This window comes from Equus asinus, chromosome 20, assembly GCF_041296235.1.
Source record: "Equus asinus isolate D_3611 breed Donkey chromosome 20, EquAss-T2T_v2, whole genome shotgun sequence".
Classification (NCBI taxonomy): domain Eukaryota; kingdom Metazoa; phylum Chordata; class Mammalia; order Perissodactyla; family Equidae; genus Equus; species Equus asinus.
In genome coordinates this window covers 113,069,204-113,084,595 of record NC_091809.1, presented here as the reverse complement: position 1 = coordinate 113,084,595, position 15,392 = coordinate 113,069,204, and the positions used below count along the sequence as shown (strand labels likewise).

Below are 15,392 nucleotides of genomic sequence, written 5' to 3'. Positions count from 1 at the left end.
CCTGTATAAGGCAAACCCTTGTCAAAATATAAAATGTTTCCATCAACCCAGATGTTTTCTATGTATACAATCATGTCATCTAGAAATAGAGACAGTTTTACTTCTGTCTGATCTTTTCTCCCTTCCTTCCTTCCTTTCTTCCTTCTCTCTCTCTTTCCCTCCTTCCCTGCCCCTCCTCCTCCCTCCCTCTTTCTCTCCTTCCCTCCTCCTCTTCTCTCTCTCTCCCTTTCCCTGTTTATCCATTCATCCATGCCTTATTGCAGTGGCTAGAACTTCATTGTATGTTGAGTAAGGACAGTGAGCATAGATATCCCTAACTTATTCCTGATCTTAGAGGGAAATCATTCAGTCTTTCATTGTTAAATATGTTAAATTTAGTGGGTTTTGTTTTTTGTTTTTTGTTTTTGCTGAGGAAGATTCGTCCTGAGTAAACATCCGTGCTGCTCTTGTCTATTTTTCAGTATGTGGACCACCAGCACAGCACAGCCCCTTAGCAGAGTAATGTAGGTCTGGGCCCAGGAATTAAACCCAGGCCACTAAAGTGGAGCGTGCTGAACTTAACCACTAGGCCACTGAGGCTGGCCCAAATGTAGTGTTTTTATAAATGCTCTTTATCAAATTGAGGCAATTTCCTTTATTCCTAACTAGCTGAGAGTTTTTATCGTGAATGAGTGTTGGATTTTGTCAGATTCTTTTTCTGTGTCAATTGATACAATCATATGATTTTTCTTCTATAGCATATTGTTATGGTGAATTACATCAGCCGTTGAACCAGCCTTGCATGCCTGTAATAAATTCTACCTAGTCATGCTGTACAATTTTTTATACATTGCTGGATTCCATTTGCTAGTATGTTATCGAGGATTTTTCCATCAAAACTTGTGAGAGATATTGGTCTTAGTTTTCTTTTTTTGTACTGCCTTTGTCTGGTTTTGGCATCACAGTAAACAGGGCTTATAAAATGGGTGAGGATGTGCTCCTTCCTCTTCTGTGGACCTGGAAATTTCTTTTTGAGGAGCTTTTTAATTAATAGTTATAGAGCTGTTTAGATTATCTATATCATCTTGGTTAAGGTTTGGTAGTTTGTGGTTTTTTGAAGAATTGGTCCATTTTTCTAAGTTGTCAAATTTATGAGCATAAACTTACTAACTTTTTAATGGCTGCAGTATCTTTGTGTGTGGGTTCTTTTAGCTCATTGAACATACTTAAAATTGTTGATTTAAAGTCTTTGTCTATCAAGTCCATGGTCTGCACTTGCTTAGGGACAATTTCTATTAGCTTTTTTTCCCTGTGTATGGATCACACTTTCCTGTTTCTTTGCATGCCTTGTAATTTTTTTGTTGAGAACTGAACATGGACATTTTGAAAATGTAGCAACTCTGGAAATCAGGTTCTTCCTCCTCCCCAGAGTTGCTGCTTGTTGTCGTCATTGTTTGTTTAGTGACTTTTCTGAAATAATTTTGTAAATTCTGCAGTTTTTGTCATGTGTAGCCACTGAAGTCACTGTGTGCTTAGCTTAGTGATCAGCTAGTGCTTTGTTTGACAGAGATTTCCTTAAATACCTGGGACCAAAAGAAAAAAACCTCCCAGCCTTTGCAGAAGAGCTCTCTGTATGTGGTGGGGCCCACCATCGGTGCTCATCCGGGCAGTTTTCAAGTCTGCCTGTAGAAGTTTTCCATAAAAGCTTCAGACTTCTCTAGTGATACCTTGTGTTTATGGCATGGGCTAGTTCAGGAGGATTAAATTATTTTAAACAAAATCAGAGGGTTTTTCCTAAATAATTGCTTTGTGCTTGGCCCTGGGCCTTTCCACTTGACTTAGGTCTTCCTTTTGTGCTGATTCTCAGAGAGAGTCTATCTTTGCAGCTCTCCCTGTTCTTTTTACTTGATGCTTGTTGCTCAGGTGTGGTGACAGTGGAGGAATGGGGTCATTCTCTGATGTTCTTATTAAAGCCTCTGCTTGTTGGTCAAGTGGTAGGATTATTAACGCCTCCACCTTAGAGTGAACCTGGGTCTCAAGGTAAGATCTTCACAAGAGTTCCTGTTGTCCTTTATATTTAATGCTGGGCCTAGTGTGTATTCCTGCTCCTCCCCAACAAAAGAGCTGTTGTTGTATTTTCCTAGCCTCTCCTCCCAGTTGCTGTGGGTTTCCACAGGTGCTCTCATGCTATAGTTTTCATTGTCCTCCCCCTGTAGACTAAGGCCTTTGTTTTTTAGGGGGATCAGGAGAACAGGTCTGTCTTGGTAGAGTTTTCAGTGGTGGCTGTTGGTTCCCTTTCCCGGTTGCAGAGGGTTTCCACGAGGGTCCTTAGGTAGAGTTTTTGTTGCCCTTTCCCCTGCAGATCAAGGTTCTTGGTCTGTAGGGGAAATAGGGAAGATGGCTTTCGACAGCTCCTCTCCTCCCCAGCCAGCACCACAGGGGCAAGCTTTCTCAGATTCTTCCCATCCTTTCCTGTAAGCACCTGGTGGGTATCTGGAAGAGGAGCCTAATAGGAAGTATAAGTCTCCTTATTTCTGGGGCCCACAGGGGATTCATGTTGTTACCCTAGCCTATGTTCTGCCTTTAACAATTTATTAAGGACTTTTAGCTGAGTTTTCTCATCAGTACCTAGTGGCTTATGTCCTAGGTAAGTAAACGCTGCAGTTCTGTTCTCTCTGCAGGCACCTTTCTCTATCCACATTTTGGATTACTTGATTGATCTGGAACCTCAGTTCTCTGATGGGTTTGTCTATTTAATTTGTAATTTGCCCAGCTTTTTTCTTGTTGGAAGGGTGGCAGGATGCTCTTTTTATCTCTTTAAAAGTGCTGAAACTAGAAGTTTTAAAGTTTTAATTTTCCTAGCATTTTTATTATTTTTATTGATTTAGGAAGCAGAAACTCAATATGAAGAGCAGATTGGTAAAATTATTGTGGAGACACAAGAACTTAAATGGCAAAATGTGAGTATTTTTTCCCTCAGATTACCATTTTTAGCATCTATTTAAAAATGTATTCTGATCCTTAATTGCAAAGTTAATTTTTATATTTCCTAAATGTATTCAGGGGATTGTGCATCATTTTAAATGAAGTCTCAAGAAAATTCCAAGTAAAACTGTTAATAACGTTTGGGCTTCCAGAAAACTGAGAATAAAATTTTTTTTTAGACTTTCTGATAACATAATAGCTAAGAATAACACTGAAGATAACTCTGAAAACTACTATGAACTATTTCATATCTGAGAAATATATTGTGTGTTATAGAGGAGCTGTTTTTTTTTTTTTTTGAGGAAGATTACCCCGAGCTAATATCTGTGGCCAATCCTCCTCTTTTTGCTGAGGAAGATTGGCCCTGAGATGACATTTGTGCCCATCTTCCTCTACTTTATATGTGGGACACCTGCCACAGCATGGCTTGATAAGCCGTGCATAGGTCCACGCCCGGGATCTGAACTGGCAAACTTGGGGCCACCAAAGTGGAGTGTGCAAACTTAACCACTGTGCCACCAGGCCGGCCCCCAAAATATTTTTTAAGAAGTGAAACCTTAGAATTGTACCATATTTTCCCGGCTGGTGTTACATACTGTAACTAAATATTAAAAAATAGTATCAGATCTGATTCTCTCTCTAACCTCATCTATAAAGAAACTGTTTTTTTTTTTTGAGGAAGATTAGCCCTGAGCTAGCATCTGCTGCCAATCCTCCTCCTTTTGCTGAGGAAGACTGGTGCTGAGCTAACATCCATGCCCATCTTCCTCTACTTTATATGTGGGACACCTGCCACAGCATGACTTGCCAAGTGGTGCCATGTCTGCACCCGGGAACCAAACTGGCGAACCCCGGGCTGCCAAAGTGGAACGTGCCAACTTCATGCTGCGCTACCAGGCCAGCACTAGAAACATTTTTGATGGTGCTTTTTTCATGCCTTTCCACCAAAGTAATCTTAACAGCTAAAAATTGAAAGTTTAATTACGATGTCCCCTATTCTCACTATTTCGCAGCACTGAAACAGGAACTTTGAGATAACATATCAGAATCAGAGCTCAAGTAACAGAGGAAAGACAAAACTAGAAATGTTGGGAATTTTGAGGCCAGACAGACCTACAAGGTTGTGTATGGGAGTAAAACTAGAGTTGGGTTATAGGAGGCACAGGTCTGAAACAGAGACCTGACTCTGGAGAAAAGAAACAGGTAAACACCAAGTACAAGCTGAAGCTCCAAGCACATTTCAAAACATAAAGTCACATCTTGTTTTTGGCTAAGAGAGTCAACAGTATAAGGTTATCAGAATCCTTAGTAAGTTTAATACAATCCAATTTAAAATCCCAAGAGCGTGTTTGTGGTACTTAAGCTGATTCTAAGGTTTATGTGGAAATAAACATACAAGAGTGGCTGGGAAATTTCTGAAAAAGAAGCTTGGCATAGTGTACATGAATACATAGGTATTCCTTAGAACATAATAGAACCCAGAAATAGATCCAAATACATAAGATAAATTAGTGAATGATAAAGGTGGCTTTTCACATCAATAGGGAAAAATAGATTATTCAAGAAATGGTGTTAGAACTGAGTTCCATCTGAAGAAAAATAAAGCGCCAGATTCCTACCTTACTTTACAAACTTGTAGAAAAACAGGAAGTTTCTTATATTCTTGTTAGCAGTGTAAATTAGAAGTGCCTCATTGAATTCCCCAAAATATCACCAAACAAGTTGTTAATAAAGCAACTCTGTGTTTATTAGGACTCATTTCAGGAAGTGAGAACACTACCTTGACCAAGTCTTAGTAGTGTCTCAGAAGGGACAAGTCAGAATTGGAATATATAAAAGGTTATGGGGTCTAGGCTCAAGCGCCTTTAGGAAGATTTTTTTCCCCAATATTTTTTATTGTGGTAAAATACACATAAAATTTACCATCTTAACCATTTTTAGGTGTACAGTTCAGTGGTGTTAAATACATTCATAGTGTCGTTCTGCCATCACCACCATCCATCTCCAGGAGGCTCTTTATCTTGTAAAACTGAAACTCTATACCCATTCATTAAACAGTAACTCCCCATTCCCCTGCTTCTCTCCAGCCCCTAGCAAACACCTTCTGCTCTCTGTCTGTACGATTTTGACTACTCTATGTTCCTCGTATAAGTGAAATCATACAGTCTTTGTCGTTTTGTGACTGGCTTATTTCACTCAGCATAATATCCTCAAGCTTCATCCATTTTGTAGCGTATGTCAGAACTAACTTCCTTTTAAAGACTGAATAATATTTCTTTGTATGTATATACTACATTTTGCTTATCTATTCTTTCGTAGATAGACACTTGGGTTGCTTCCATGTTTTAGCTGTTGTGAACAATGCTGCTGTGAACAATGCTGCTGTGAACATGGGTGTACACATATTTGTTTGAGGCCCTGCTTTAATTTCTTTTTGGTATATATCCTGACATGGAATTGCTGGATCATATGGTAATTCTATTTTGAATGTTTTGAGGAACCTCCATACTATTTTCCACAGGGGCTATACCATTTTAGATTCTCACCAAAAGTGCACAAGGGTTCTAATTCCTACACATCCTCACCAACACTTATTTTCTGTTTTTTTGATAGTAACCTTCCTGATGAGTGTGAGGTGGTATCTCATTATAGTTTTGATTTACATTGCCTTAATTATTAGTGATGTTGAGGATATTTTCATGTGCCTATTGCCCATTTGTATGTAGTCTTTGGAGAAATGTCTGTTGAAGTATTTTGCCCATTTTGAATCAAGTTGTTTGTTTTTTGTTGTTAAGTTTTAGGAGTTCTCTGTATATTCTGAATATTAATCTCTTATCAGATATATGATTTGCAAATCCTTTCTCCTGCGAGTTGTCTTTTTTACTCCGTTGATGGTGTCTTTTGATGCATACAATTCTTTGTTTTAATGAATTGTTTTGTTGCCATATCCAGAAATCATTGTCAAATTCAATGTCGTGAAGATTTTACCCTATGTTTTCTTCTAAGAGTTTTATAGTTTTAGGTCTTACATTTAGGTCTTTGATCCATTTTGAGTTAGTTTTTGCATATGATGTAGGTAAGGGTCCAGCTTGATTCTTAGCATGTGGAGGTTCAGTTTTCCCAGCACTACTGGTTGAAAGACTGTCCTTTCCCGATTGAATGGTCTTGGTGCCCTTGTCAAAAATAATTTGACCATTTATGTGAGAGTTTCTTTCTTGGCTCTCTGTTCTATACCATTGGTCCATGTGTCTGTCTGTATGCTAGTACAACACAGTTTTGATTATTAGAGTTTTCTAGAAAGTTTTGAAATAAGGAAGTGTGAGTTCCCAGATTTGTTCTTCTTTTTTGAGATTGTTTGCCTTTTTAGGGTCCCTTGAAATTCCATATGAATTTTAGGACAGGTTTTTCCGTTTTGCAAAAATTGTCATTGGGATTTTGATAGGGATTGCATTGAATTTGTAGCTAACTTTGGGTAGTATTGACATCTTCATAATATGAAGTTTTCTAATCCATGAGCAGAGGATGTGTTTCTGCTTATTTATGTCTTTTAAAAAATTTTTCAGCAGTGTTTTCTAGTTTTCATTGTGCAAGTCTTTCATTTCCTTGGTTAAGTTAATTCCTAAGTATTTTATTCTTTTTGTTGCTATTGTAGATGGGATTGTTTCCTTAATTTCATTTTCAGATTGTTCATTGTTAATGTAGAAAAATGCAACTGATTTTTTTGTGACTTTGTGTCCTGCTACTTTGCTGAACTCATTTATTGGTTCTAACAATTTTTTTGTAGGCTCTATAAGGTTTCATATCATCTGCAAAGAGATAATTTTATTTTTTTCCTTTCTAATTTGAACGTTTTTTATTTCTTTTTCTTGCCAAAGTTCTCTGGCTAGGACTTCCAATACTATGTTGAATATAAGTTGTGAAGGTGGGCATCCTTGTCTTGTTCCTGATCTTAGAGGAAAAGCTTTCAGTCTTTCATTGCTGAGTATAAGATTTGCTGTGTGTTTTTCACATATGGCGTTTATTATGTTGAGGTAGTTTCCTTCTGTTCCTAGTTTGTTGAGTCTTTTTATCACGAAAGGGTGTTGAATTTTGTCAGATGCTTTTTTTGCATAATTGAGATGATCATATGTTTTATTTTCCCTCCATTCTGTTGATATGATGTATTACATTGATTGATTTGTGTATGTTGAACCATCTTTTTATCTCAGGTATAAATCTCACTCAGTAATGGTATATGATCCTTTTAATATGCTGCTGAATTTGATTTGCTAATATTTTGTTGAGGATTTTTGCATCAGTGTTCATCAAGGATACTGGTCTGTAGTATTCTTTTCTTCACTTGTCTTCGTCTGGCTTTGGTATCAAGGTAATACCGGCCTCTAAGCATGAGTTAGGAAGTGTTCCCTCCTGTGCAAATTTTTGGAAAAGTTTGAGAAGGATTGCTGTTAGTTCTTTGAATGTTTGGTATAATCACCAGTAAAACCTTCAGGTCCAGGGATTTTCTTTGTTGGGAGATTTTTGATTACTGATTCAAACTCTTCACTAGTTGTAGGTCTAGTCAGATTTTCTATTTCTTCGTAATGTGGTCTTGGTAGGTTTTGCATTTCTAGGAATTATGCATCTCATTTAGGTTATCTAATTTGTTGGTGTACAATTGTTCTTAGTTCTCTTATAATCCTTATTAATTCTACTGAATCAGTAATGTCCTCACTTTCATTTCAGATTTTAGTAATTTGAGTCTTTTTTTTCCCTTAGTCCATCTTACTAAAGGGTTGTCAATTTTGTTGATCTTTTCAAAGAAACAACTTTTAGTTTCACTGATTTTCTCTATTATTTTTCTATTTTCGATATTTCATTTATCTCTGCTCTAATCTTTATTATTTCCTTCCTTCTGCTACCTTTGGGTTTGGTTTGTTCTTCTCTTTTTGGTTCCTTAAGATGTAAAGTTAGGTCGTTGATTTGAGATCTTTCTTGTTTTTTAATGTAAACATTTATAGCTATAAATTTCCCCCTTAGCACTGCTTTTACTGTATCCCATAAGTGTTGGTATGTTGTATTTTTGTTTTCATTCATCTATAAATATTTTCTAATTTCCCTGGTGATTTCTTCTTTGATCCATTGGTTGTTTGTGAGTTTGTTGTTTAATTTCCACACATCAGCTGGTTTTCCTTCCCTTGTTGAGTTCTAACTTCATCCCATTGTGGATGGAGAAGATACTTTGCATGATATCCATCTTTTGAAGTCAACTGAGACTTAATTTGTGGCCTATATGATCTATCCTGGAAGATGTCCCATGTGCACTTAAGAAGAATGTATATTCTGTTGTTTTGGAGTGGAGTGTTCTGTATGTGTCTGTTAGATCTAGTTGGTTTACTGTGTGTTCAAGCCCTTTATGTCCTTAATTAACTTCTGCCTGGTTGTTCTATCCATTATTGAGAATGGTGTATTGAAGTCTACAACTATTACTGTAGAACTTTCTCCCTTCAGTTCTGTCCATTTTTGCAGTCCAGTTCTGTCATATGTTTTTATGGTCTGTCATTAGGTGTGTAAATGTTTATAATTGTTATATCCTCTTGCTGTATTGAACCTTTTTGAATATATGATGTCCTTCTTTGTCTCTTGTAACCTTTTTAGGTTATAAGATTTTAGGTTACAAGATTTAAAGTCCATTTTTCATTGTGTCTTTTTTTTCTTTTTGGATGTTATTTGCATGGAATATCTTTTACCATCTTTCACTTTTAATCTGTTTGTTTCTTTGGATCTAAAATGCATTTCTTATAGACAGCATATAGTTGGATAATGTTTTTTATCTATTCTGCCATTGTTTGTCTTTGGATTAGAGAATTTAATCTATTTACGTTTAAAGTAATTCGTGATAAGGAGGGGCTAACTTTGGTCATTGTATTATTTGTTTTCTATGTGTCTTATGGCTTTTTTGTTGCTTAATTCCTGCATTACTATTAGCTTTTGTATTAGTTGATTTTTGTAGTGTAACATTTAAATTCTATTCTCATTGTTTTTTATTTATATTTTATAGCTATTTTCTTTTTACCAAGGGGATTCAAGTTACAAGGGGAGTACAGTTAGCATCATTCCTAACACTCTAATTTGAATTTATACCAGCTTAACTTTAATAACAAAAAAGAAATCTGCTACTATCTAGCTCCATCTATGCCCCTTTCAGTTGTTGATATTACAAAATTACATCTTTATATATTGTATGCCCAAAAGCATAAACTAATAATTTTAAGAAATGCATTAGTCTGTTAAACTATGTAGAAAACAAAATGTGGAGTTACAAACCAAGGTTATCATAATGTTAGCTTTTAGCTTAAGAATTGTGTTTTTTAAAAAAAGTATTAGTTTCTTAAATCATGTGGAAAACAAAAAGTGGAGTTACAAAACATTGTTAGAATAAAATTAGCTTTTATAATTGCCCATGTATTTACCTTTACTGAAAGCTATTTCTTCATATGGCTTAGAGTTACTGTCTTGTGTCCTTTCATTTCAACCAGCAGGACTCCTTTTATAGTTTCTTGCAGGGTAGGACTAATGGTAATAAACTCTCCTGCTTTTGTTTATCTGGATTTTAGATCATGTAGAGGAAAGGCAGTTTATATCAGTTGGAGATAAGTCTATGAAGCATATTTCATGAGTCCCTTGGAGTACTTTGCCAGGTTTGTCTGATGTAAAGAAATGTCCAAAATCAAGGGGAGAAGTATCCAGCTTCATGTGGCAACCTCTAGCAAGTGTGTATGGTGGAAGCCAGAGAGTGTAGGAGAGTGTGGACTTCATGGTTTTGAGAGGTAGAGGTAACCTTCTTGGTCATGGAAGTTCAAGAGTGTCAGATTTGGACATCACCAAGATAGTGGAGTGAGTAGTCTTCTTTGTCTCTCCCCTTTCGAATCTACAACTAATTGGACATTCATTGGTTAACAAAGGATATCCATATAGCATCTCAGGACACCTGAGACACCCGTGCTGCTATACATCGGAAGGCAGACGGACTTCCCCCCGGGAGGAGGTGGAGATAGGTGAAAACTCTCCTATCCCTGACCCCCGGACAGCCTAGTACCTGCAAGCGGCTTTCTTTCAGCGGACACGCCCATAGCATCGCCACGCACCAAGGGCAGGCGTGTGCGCGCACCGGCAGAGCAACGGTGGAAACAGGTAACTACAGCCCTACCTAAGCCCCCCGTGATTACCCCTAAGCCCAGGGGGAAACTCCACGGTCCTGCACCAGCAGCAGGGAAAGCCTCTACACGTCATTAGTGCAGAGGCCCTGCCCAGCATTCAGAATGTCGGAGGCTCCCAAAGAGGAGGATGCCGGGCAGGACAGCAGCCTGCCAGCCACAGCTGGCTCACAGACTCCGGCTGTGTCCCAGAGGGGGCAAGGGACACCCAGAGATCCCGTGGGAGTGGTCGGGGGCTGGGTGGAGCTCCAGCAGCCCGGCTGTGTGCCCTAGGGGGAAAATCCAAGGTCCCACACCAGCGGCAGAGAAAGCCTCTACTTGGCGTTAGCAGAGATGCCCTTCCCAGCATTCAGAACACTGGGAGGCCCCAGGAGAGGAGGATCCCAAGCAGGGCAGCAGCCCGCCAACTGCCTCTGACTCACGGACTCCGGCTGTGTCCCAGAGGGGGCAAAGGACACTCAGAGATCACGTAGGCATGGCCAGGGGCTAGGTAGAGCTCCAGCAACCTGGCTCCACAGCCCAGGGGGAAACTCCATGGTCCCGCACCAGCAGCAGGGAAAGCCTCTACTTGGTGTTAGCGGAGAGGCCCTGTCCAGCATTCAGAACGCTGGGAGGGTCTGGGAGAGGAGCATCCCGGGCAGCAGCCCGCCAGCTGCCTCTGACTCACGGACTCCGGCTGTGTCCCAGAGGGGGCAAAAGACACCCAGTGATCCTGTGGGAGTGTCCAGGGGCTGGGTGGAGCTCCGGTGGCCTGGCTCCGTGGCCCAGGGGGAAAATCCAGAGTCACACAGCAGCCACGGCGAAAGCCTCTGCACAGCACTAGTGGAGAGGCCCCAACCAGCAATCACAAGGCTGGAAGGCCTTGGGGCAGAAGTAGCACAGATAGGTGAGCTAACCACAGACTGCAGAAGATACCCATAGCTCTGCTGTTTCCTATAGTGGACAAGTGAGAACTTGTGGGCCCTGACAGTGACAGAGCTGCAACTATAGGTGATCCTGCTCCCGGCCACTGGGAAAGCCCATAACACCTCTGCAGACCCTAAGGAGGGAGCGTGTCTAGGTGGTCTGCAACAGTAGGCACCAGCAGCCTGAGGCCCCCTAGCAATTGCCCCCACAGCTGATGAGGGACCCCACAGGACCACTGTGACTACAAGGAGGGGCCCAGGTCCAGTCAGAAACAGCTGACAGGGTTCCTGGTTGGTGCAGTCTAAACAGCTTCTCCCTCCCACACACCAGTAGAAATAAGAGGAAGCAGTAACTAAACTCTGTCTCTATGCAGAGGCACAAATCCACACCATCAAGCAGTATGAAAAAATATATTAAATCTCCAGAACAGAAGGAAAATAACAAGTACCCAGAAAACAATCCCAAAGACAATGAAATCTGTAACCTAAATGACAATGAATTCAAAACAGCCATTATTGAAAAACTCAACGAGTTAAAAGAGAATACAGATAGACAGCTCAACAAGTTCAGGAGCTATGTCACAAAAGAGCTTGATACTATAAAGAAGAACCAATCAGAAATACTAGAGATGAAGAACACAATGGAGGAGATTAAGAAAAATCTGGACTCTCTGAACAGTAGGGTTGATAATATGGAGGAGAGAATTAGCAATTTGGAAGATAGGAATATAGAAATGCTACAGACAGAGGAGGAGAGAGAACTAAGACTAAAAAGAAATGAAGAAACTCTCCAAGAATTATCTGACTCAATTAGGAGATGCAACATAAGGATTATGGGTATACCAGAGGGAAAAGAGAAGGAGAAGGGGGCAGAAAGCCTGTTCAAAGAAATAATGGCTGAGAACTTTCCAAACCTGGGGAGAGAGATGGAACTCCATGTGACAGAAGCCAATAGATCTCCAAACTTTATCAATGTAAGACGACCGACCTCAGGGCATATAGTAGTGAACCTAGCAAAAGTCAATGACAAAGAGAAAATACTAAGGGCAGCCAGGTAGAAGAAAATAACCTACAAAGGAACCTCCGTAAGGCTATCAGCAGATACCTTACAGGCTAGAAGAGAGTGGAAGGATATATTCAAAACTCTGAAGGACAAAAACTTGCAGCAAGAATACTCTACCCAGCAAAAATATCCTTCAAATACGATGGAGAAATAAAAACTTTCCCAGATAAACAAAAGTTAAGGGAATTTGTTGCCACAAGACCTCCTCTTCAAGAAATGCTCTGGAAGACCCTCATACCTGAAAAATTAAAAAAAGGAAAGGGGTTACAAAACCCAGAGCAAAGGCGGTAAGTAGAAGGACAATAACAGAAAGTAGCAGCTCTCCATCAGAACAGATTAGCAAAAGTTAAATAAAACATTAAAGATAAAAGGAAGGGAAACACCAAGAATAAATAGAATCCTGTCATTTTAACCACAAACTCACAACACAAGAAGGAAGAGAAGAGAAAAATCTGACAATAACAACCTAGAAGGGGAAGAGAAAAGCGATGGAACGTTTTAATTTAAGGAAATGAGAGGCTATCAGAAAATGGACTATCTCATCTATGAGATGTTTTATACAAACCTCCTGGTAACCACTAAACAAATAACAAGAATAAAGACACAAATTACAAATAAGAAGAAAGCCAATACAGAAATTTACCTAGCTGAATTAGTAGTCCAAAAGTCATGGGACGAGAAAGAGGAAATGCATGAGAACTGGAAAACAAGTGATAAAATGGCAGCAGTAGGCCCCCACATTGCAATAATCACTCTAAATGTAAATGTATTGAACTCTTCAATCAAAAGACACAAAGTGGTAGGATGGATCAAAGAACAAGACCCAACAATATGCTGCCTCCAGGAAACAAACCTCAGCCCCAAAGACAAACAGAGACTCAGAGTGAAGGGATGGGAGACAATACTCCAAGCTAATAATGAACAAAAGAAAGCAGGTGTTGCCATACTTATATCAGACAAAGTAGATTTCAAAGCAAAACAGATAAAGAAAGACAAAGAGGGGCAGTATATAATGATAGAAGGGACGCTCCACCAAGATGACATAACACTTCTAAATATAGATGCACACAACACAGGAGCACCAAAATTTGTAAAGCAGCTCTTAACAAAACTAAAAGGAGACATCAACAACAATACAATAATAGTAGGGGACCTCAACACCCCATTAACACCAATGGATAGATCATCCAGACAGAAAATCAACAGGGAAATTATAGAATTAAATGAAAAATTAGACCAGATGAACTTAATAGATATATATAGAACACTTCATTCAAAAACAGGAGGTTACACATTCTTCTCAAGTGCACATGGAACATTCTCAAGGATAGACCCTATCTTGGGAAACATAGCAAGCATCAATAAATCCAAGAGGGTTGAAATAATATCGAGCATCTTTTCTGATCATAATGCTATGAAACTAGAAATCAACTACAAGAATAAAGCTGGGAAAGGGGCAAAAATGTGGAGACTAAACAGCATGCTATTGAACAAACAATGGATTATTGAAGAAATCAAATATGTGGAGACAAATGAAAATGAAAACATGCCATACCAACTCATTTGGGATGCAGCAAAAGCAGTCCTAAGAGGGAAATTCATTGCAATATAGGCTCACCTCAAAAAACAAGAAAAATCTCAGATAAGCAACCTCCAGTGACACCTAACAGAATTAGAAAAAGAAGAACAAACAAAGCCCAAAGTCAGTAGAAGGAGGGAAATAATAAAAATTAGAGCAGAAATAAACGATATTGAAACAAAAAAGGCAGTAGAGAAGATCAATGAAATAAAGAGTTGGTTCTTCGAAAAAACTAACAAAATTGACAAACCCTTAGCCAGACTCACTAAGAAAAAAAGAGAGAAGACTCAAATAAATAAAATCAGAAATGAGAGAGGAGAAATCACAATGGATACCAAAGAAATACAAGGGATCATAAGAGAATACTATGAAAAACTATATGCCAACAAATTGAACAACCCAGAAGAAATGGATAAATTCCTAGACTCTTACAATCTCCCCAGACTGAAGCAGGAAGAAATAGAGACTCTGAATAGACCAATCACAAGTAAAGAAATAGAAACAGTAATCAAAAACCTCCCCAAAAATAAAAGTCCAGGATCAGATGGCTTCTCTGGAGAATTCTACCAAACATTCAAAGAATATTTAATACCTATCCTTCTCAAACTATTCCAGAAAATTGAGGAAGATGGAGCACTCCCTAACACATTCTATGAAGCCAACATCACCCTGATCCCCAAACCTGACAAGGACAACACAAAGAAGGAAAACTACAGGCCAATATCACTGATGAACATAGATGCAAGAATCCTCAACAAAATTTTGGCAAACCGAATACAGCAATACATCAAAAAGATTATACACCATGATCAAGTGGGATTTATACCAGGGACACAGGGATGGTTCAACATCTGCAAGTCAATGAACGTGATACATTACATTAACAAAATGAGAAACAAAAACCACGTGATCATCTCAATAGATGCAGAGAAAGCATTCGACAAGATCCAACATTCATTTATGATAAAAACCCTCAATAAAATGGGTATAGAAGGAAAGTACCTCAACATAATAAAGGCCATATATGACAAACCCACAGCCAACGCCATACTCAACGGACAAAAACTGAAAGAGAGCAGTTTGGCAGGAAAAAGAAATAAAAGGAATCCAAATAGGCAGTGAAGAAGTAAAACTCTCACTGTTTGCAGACGACATGATCTTATATATAGAAAACCCCAAAGAATTCATAGGAAAAGTATTAGAAATAATAAACAGCTACAGCAAAGTTGCAGGGTATAAAATCAACATGCATAAATCAGTAGCATTTCTATACGCTAACAATGAACTAACAGAAAAAGAACTCAAGAACTCAATCCCATTCACAATCGCAACAAAAAGAATAAAATACCTTGGGATAAATTTAACCAAGGAAGTGAAAGATCTATACAATGAAAACTACAAGACTTTCCTTAAAGAAATTGATGACTACATAAAGAGATGGAAAGACATTCCATGGACATGGATTGGGTGAATAAACATAGTTAAAATATCCGTACTGCCTAAAGCAATCTGCAGATTCAACGCTATCCCAATCAGAATCCCAATGACATTCTTTACAGAAATTGAACAAAGAATCCTAAAATATATATGGGGCAACAAAAGACCCCGAATTGCTAAAGCAATCCTGAGAAAGAAGAACAAAGCCGGAGGCATCACAATCCCTGACTTCAAAGCATTCTACAAAGCTA

General features: G+C 38.8%; 1 protein-coding gene across 1 annotated transcript in view; it reads left to right on the top strand.

Annotated features, from left to right (window-relative positions):
* The window catches only part of CCDC73 (coiled-coil domain containing 73), a 152,768-nt gene that overhangs the window by 47,822 nt on the left and 89,554 nt on the right, over positions 1-15,392 (top strand). Inside the window, exon 3 of the mRNA XM_014863229.3 lies at positions 2,868-2,939. Within this exon, the coding sequence (XP_014718715.3) occupies positions 2,868-2,939 (72 nt within the window). The remainder of the gene's footprint in view (positions 1-2,867; positions 2,940-15,392) is intronic.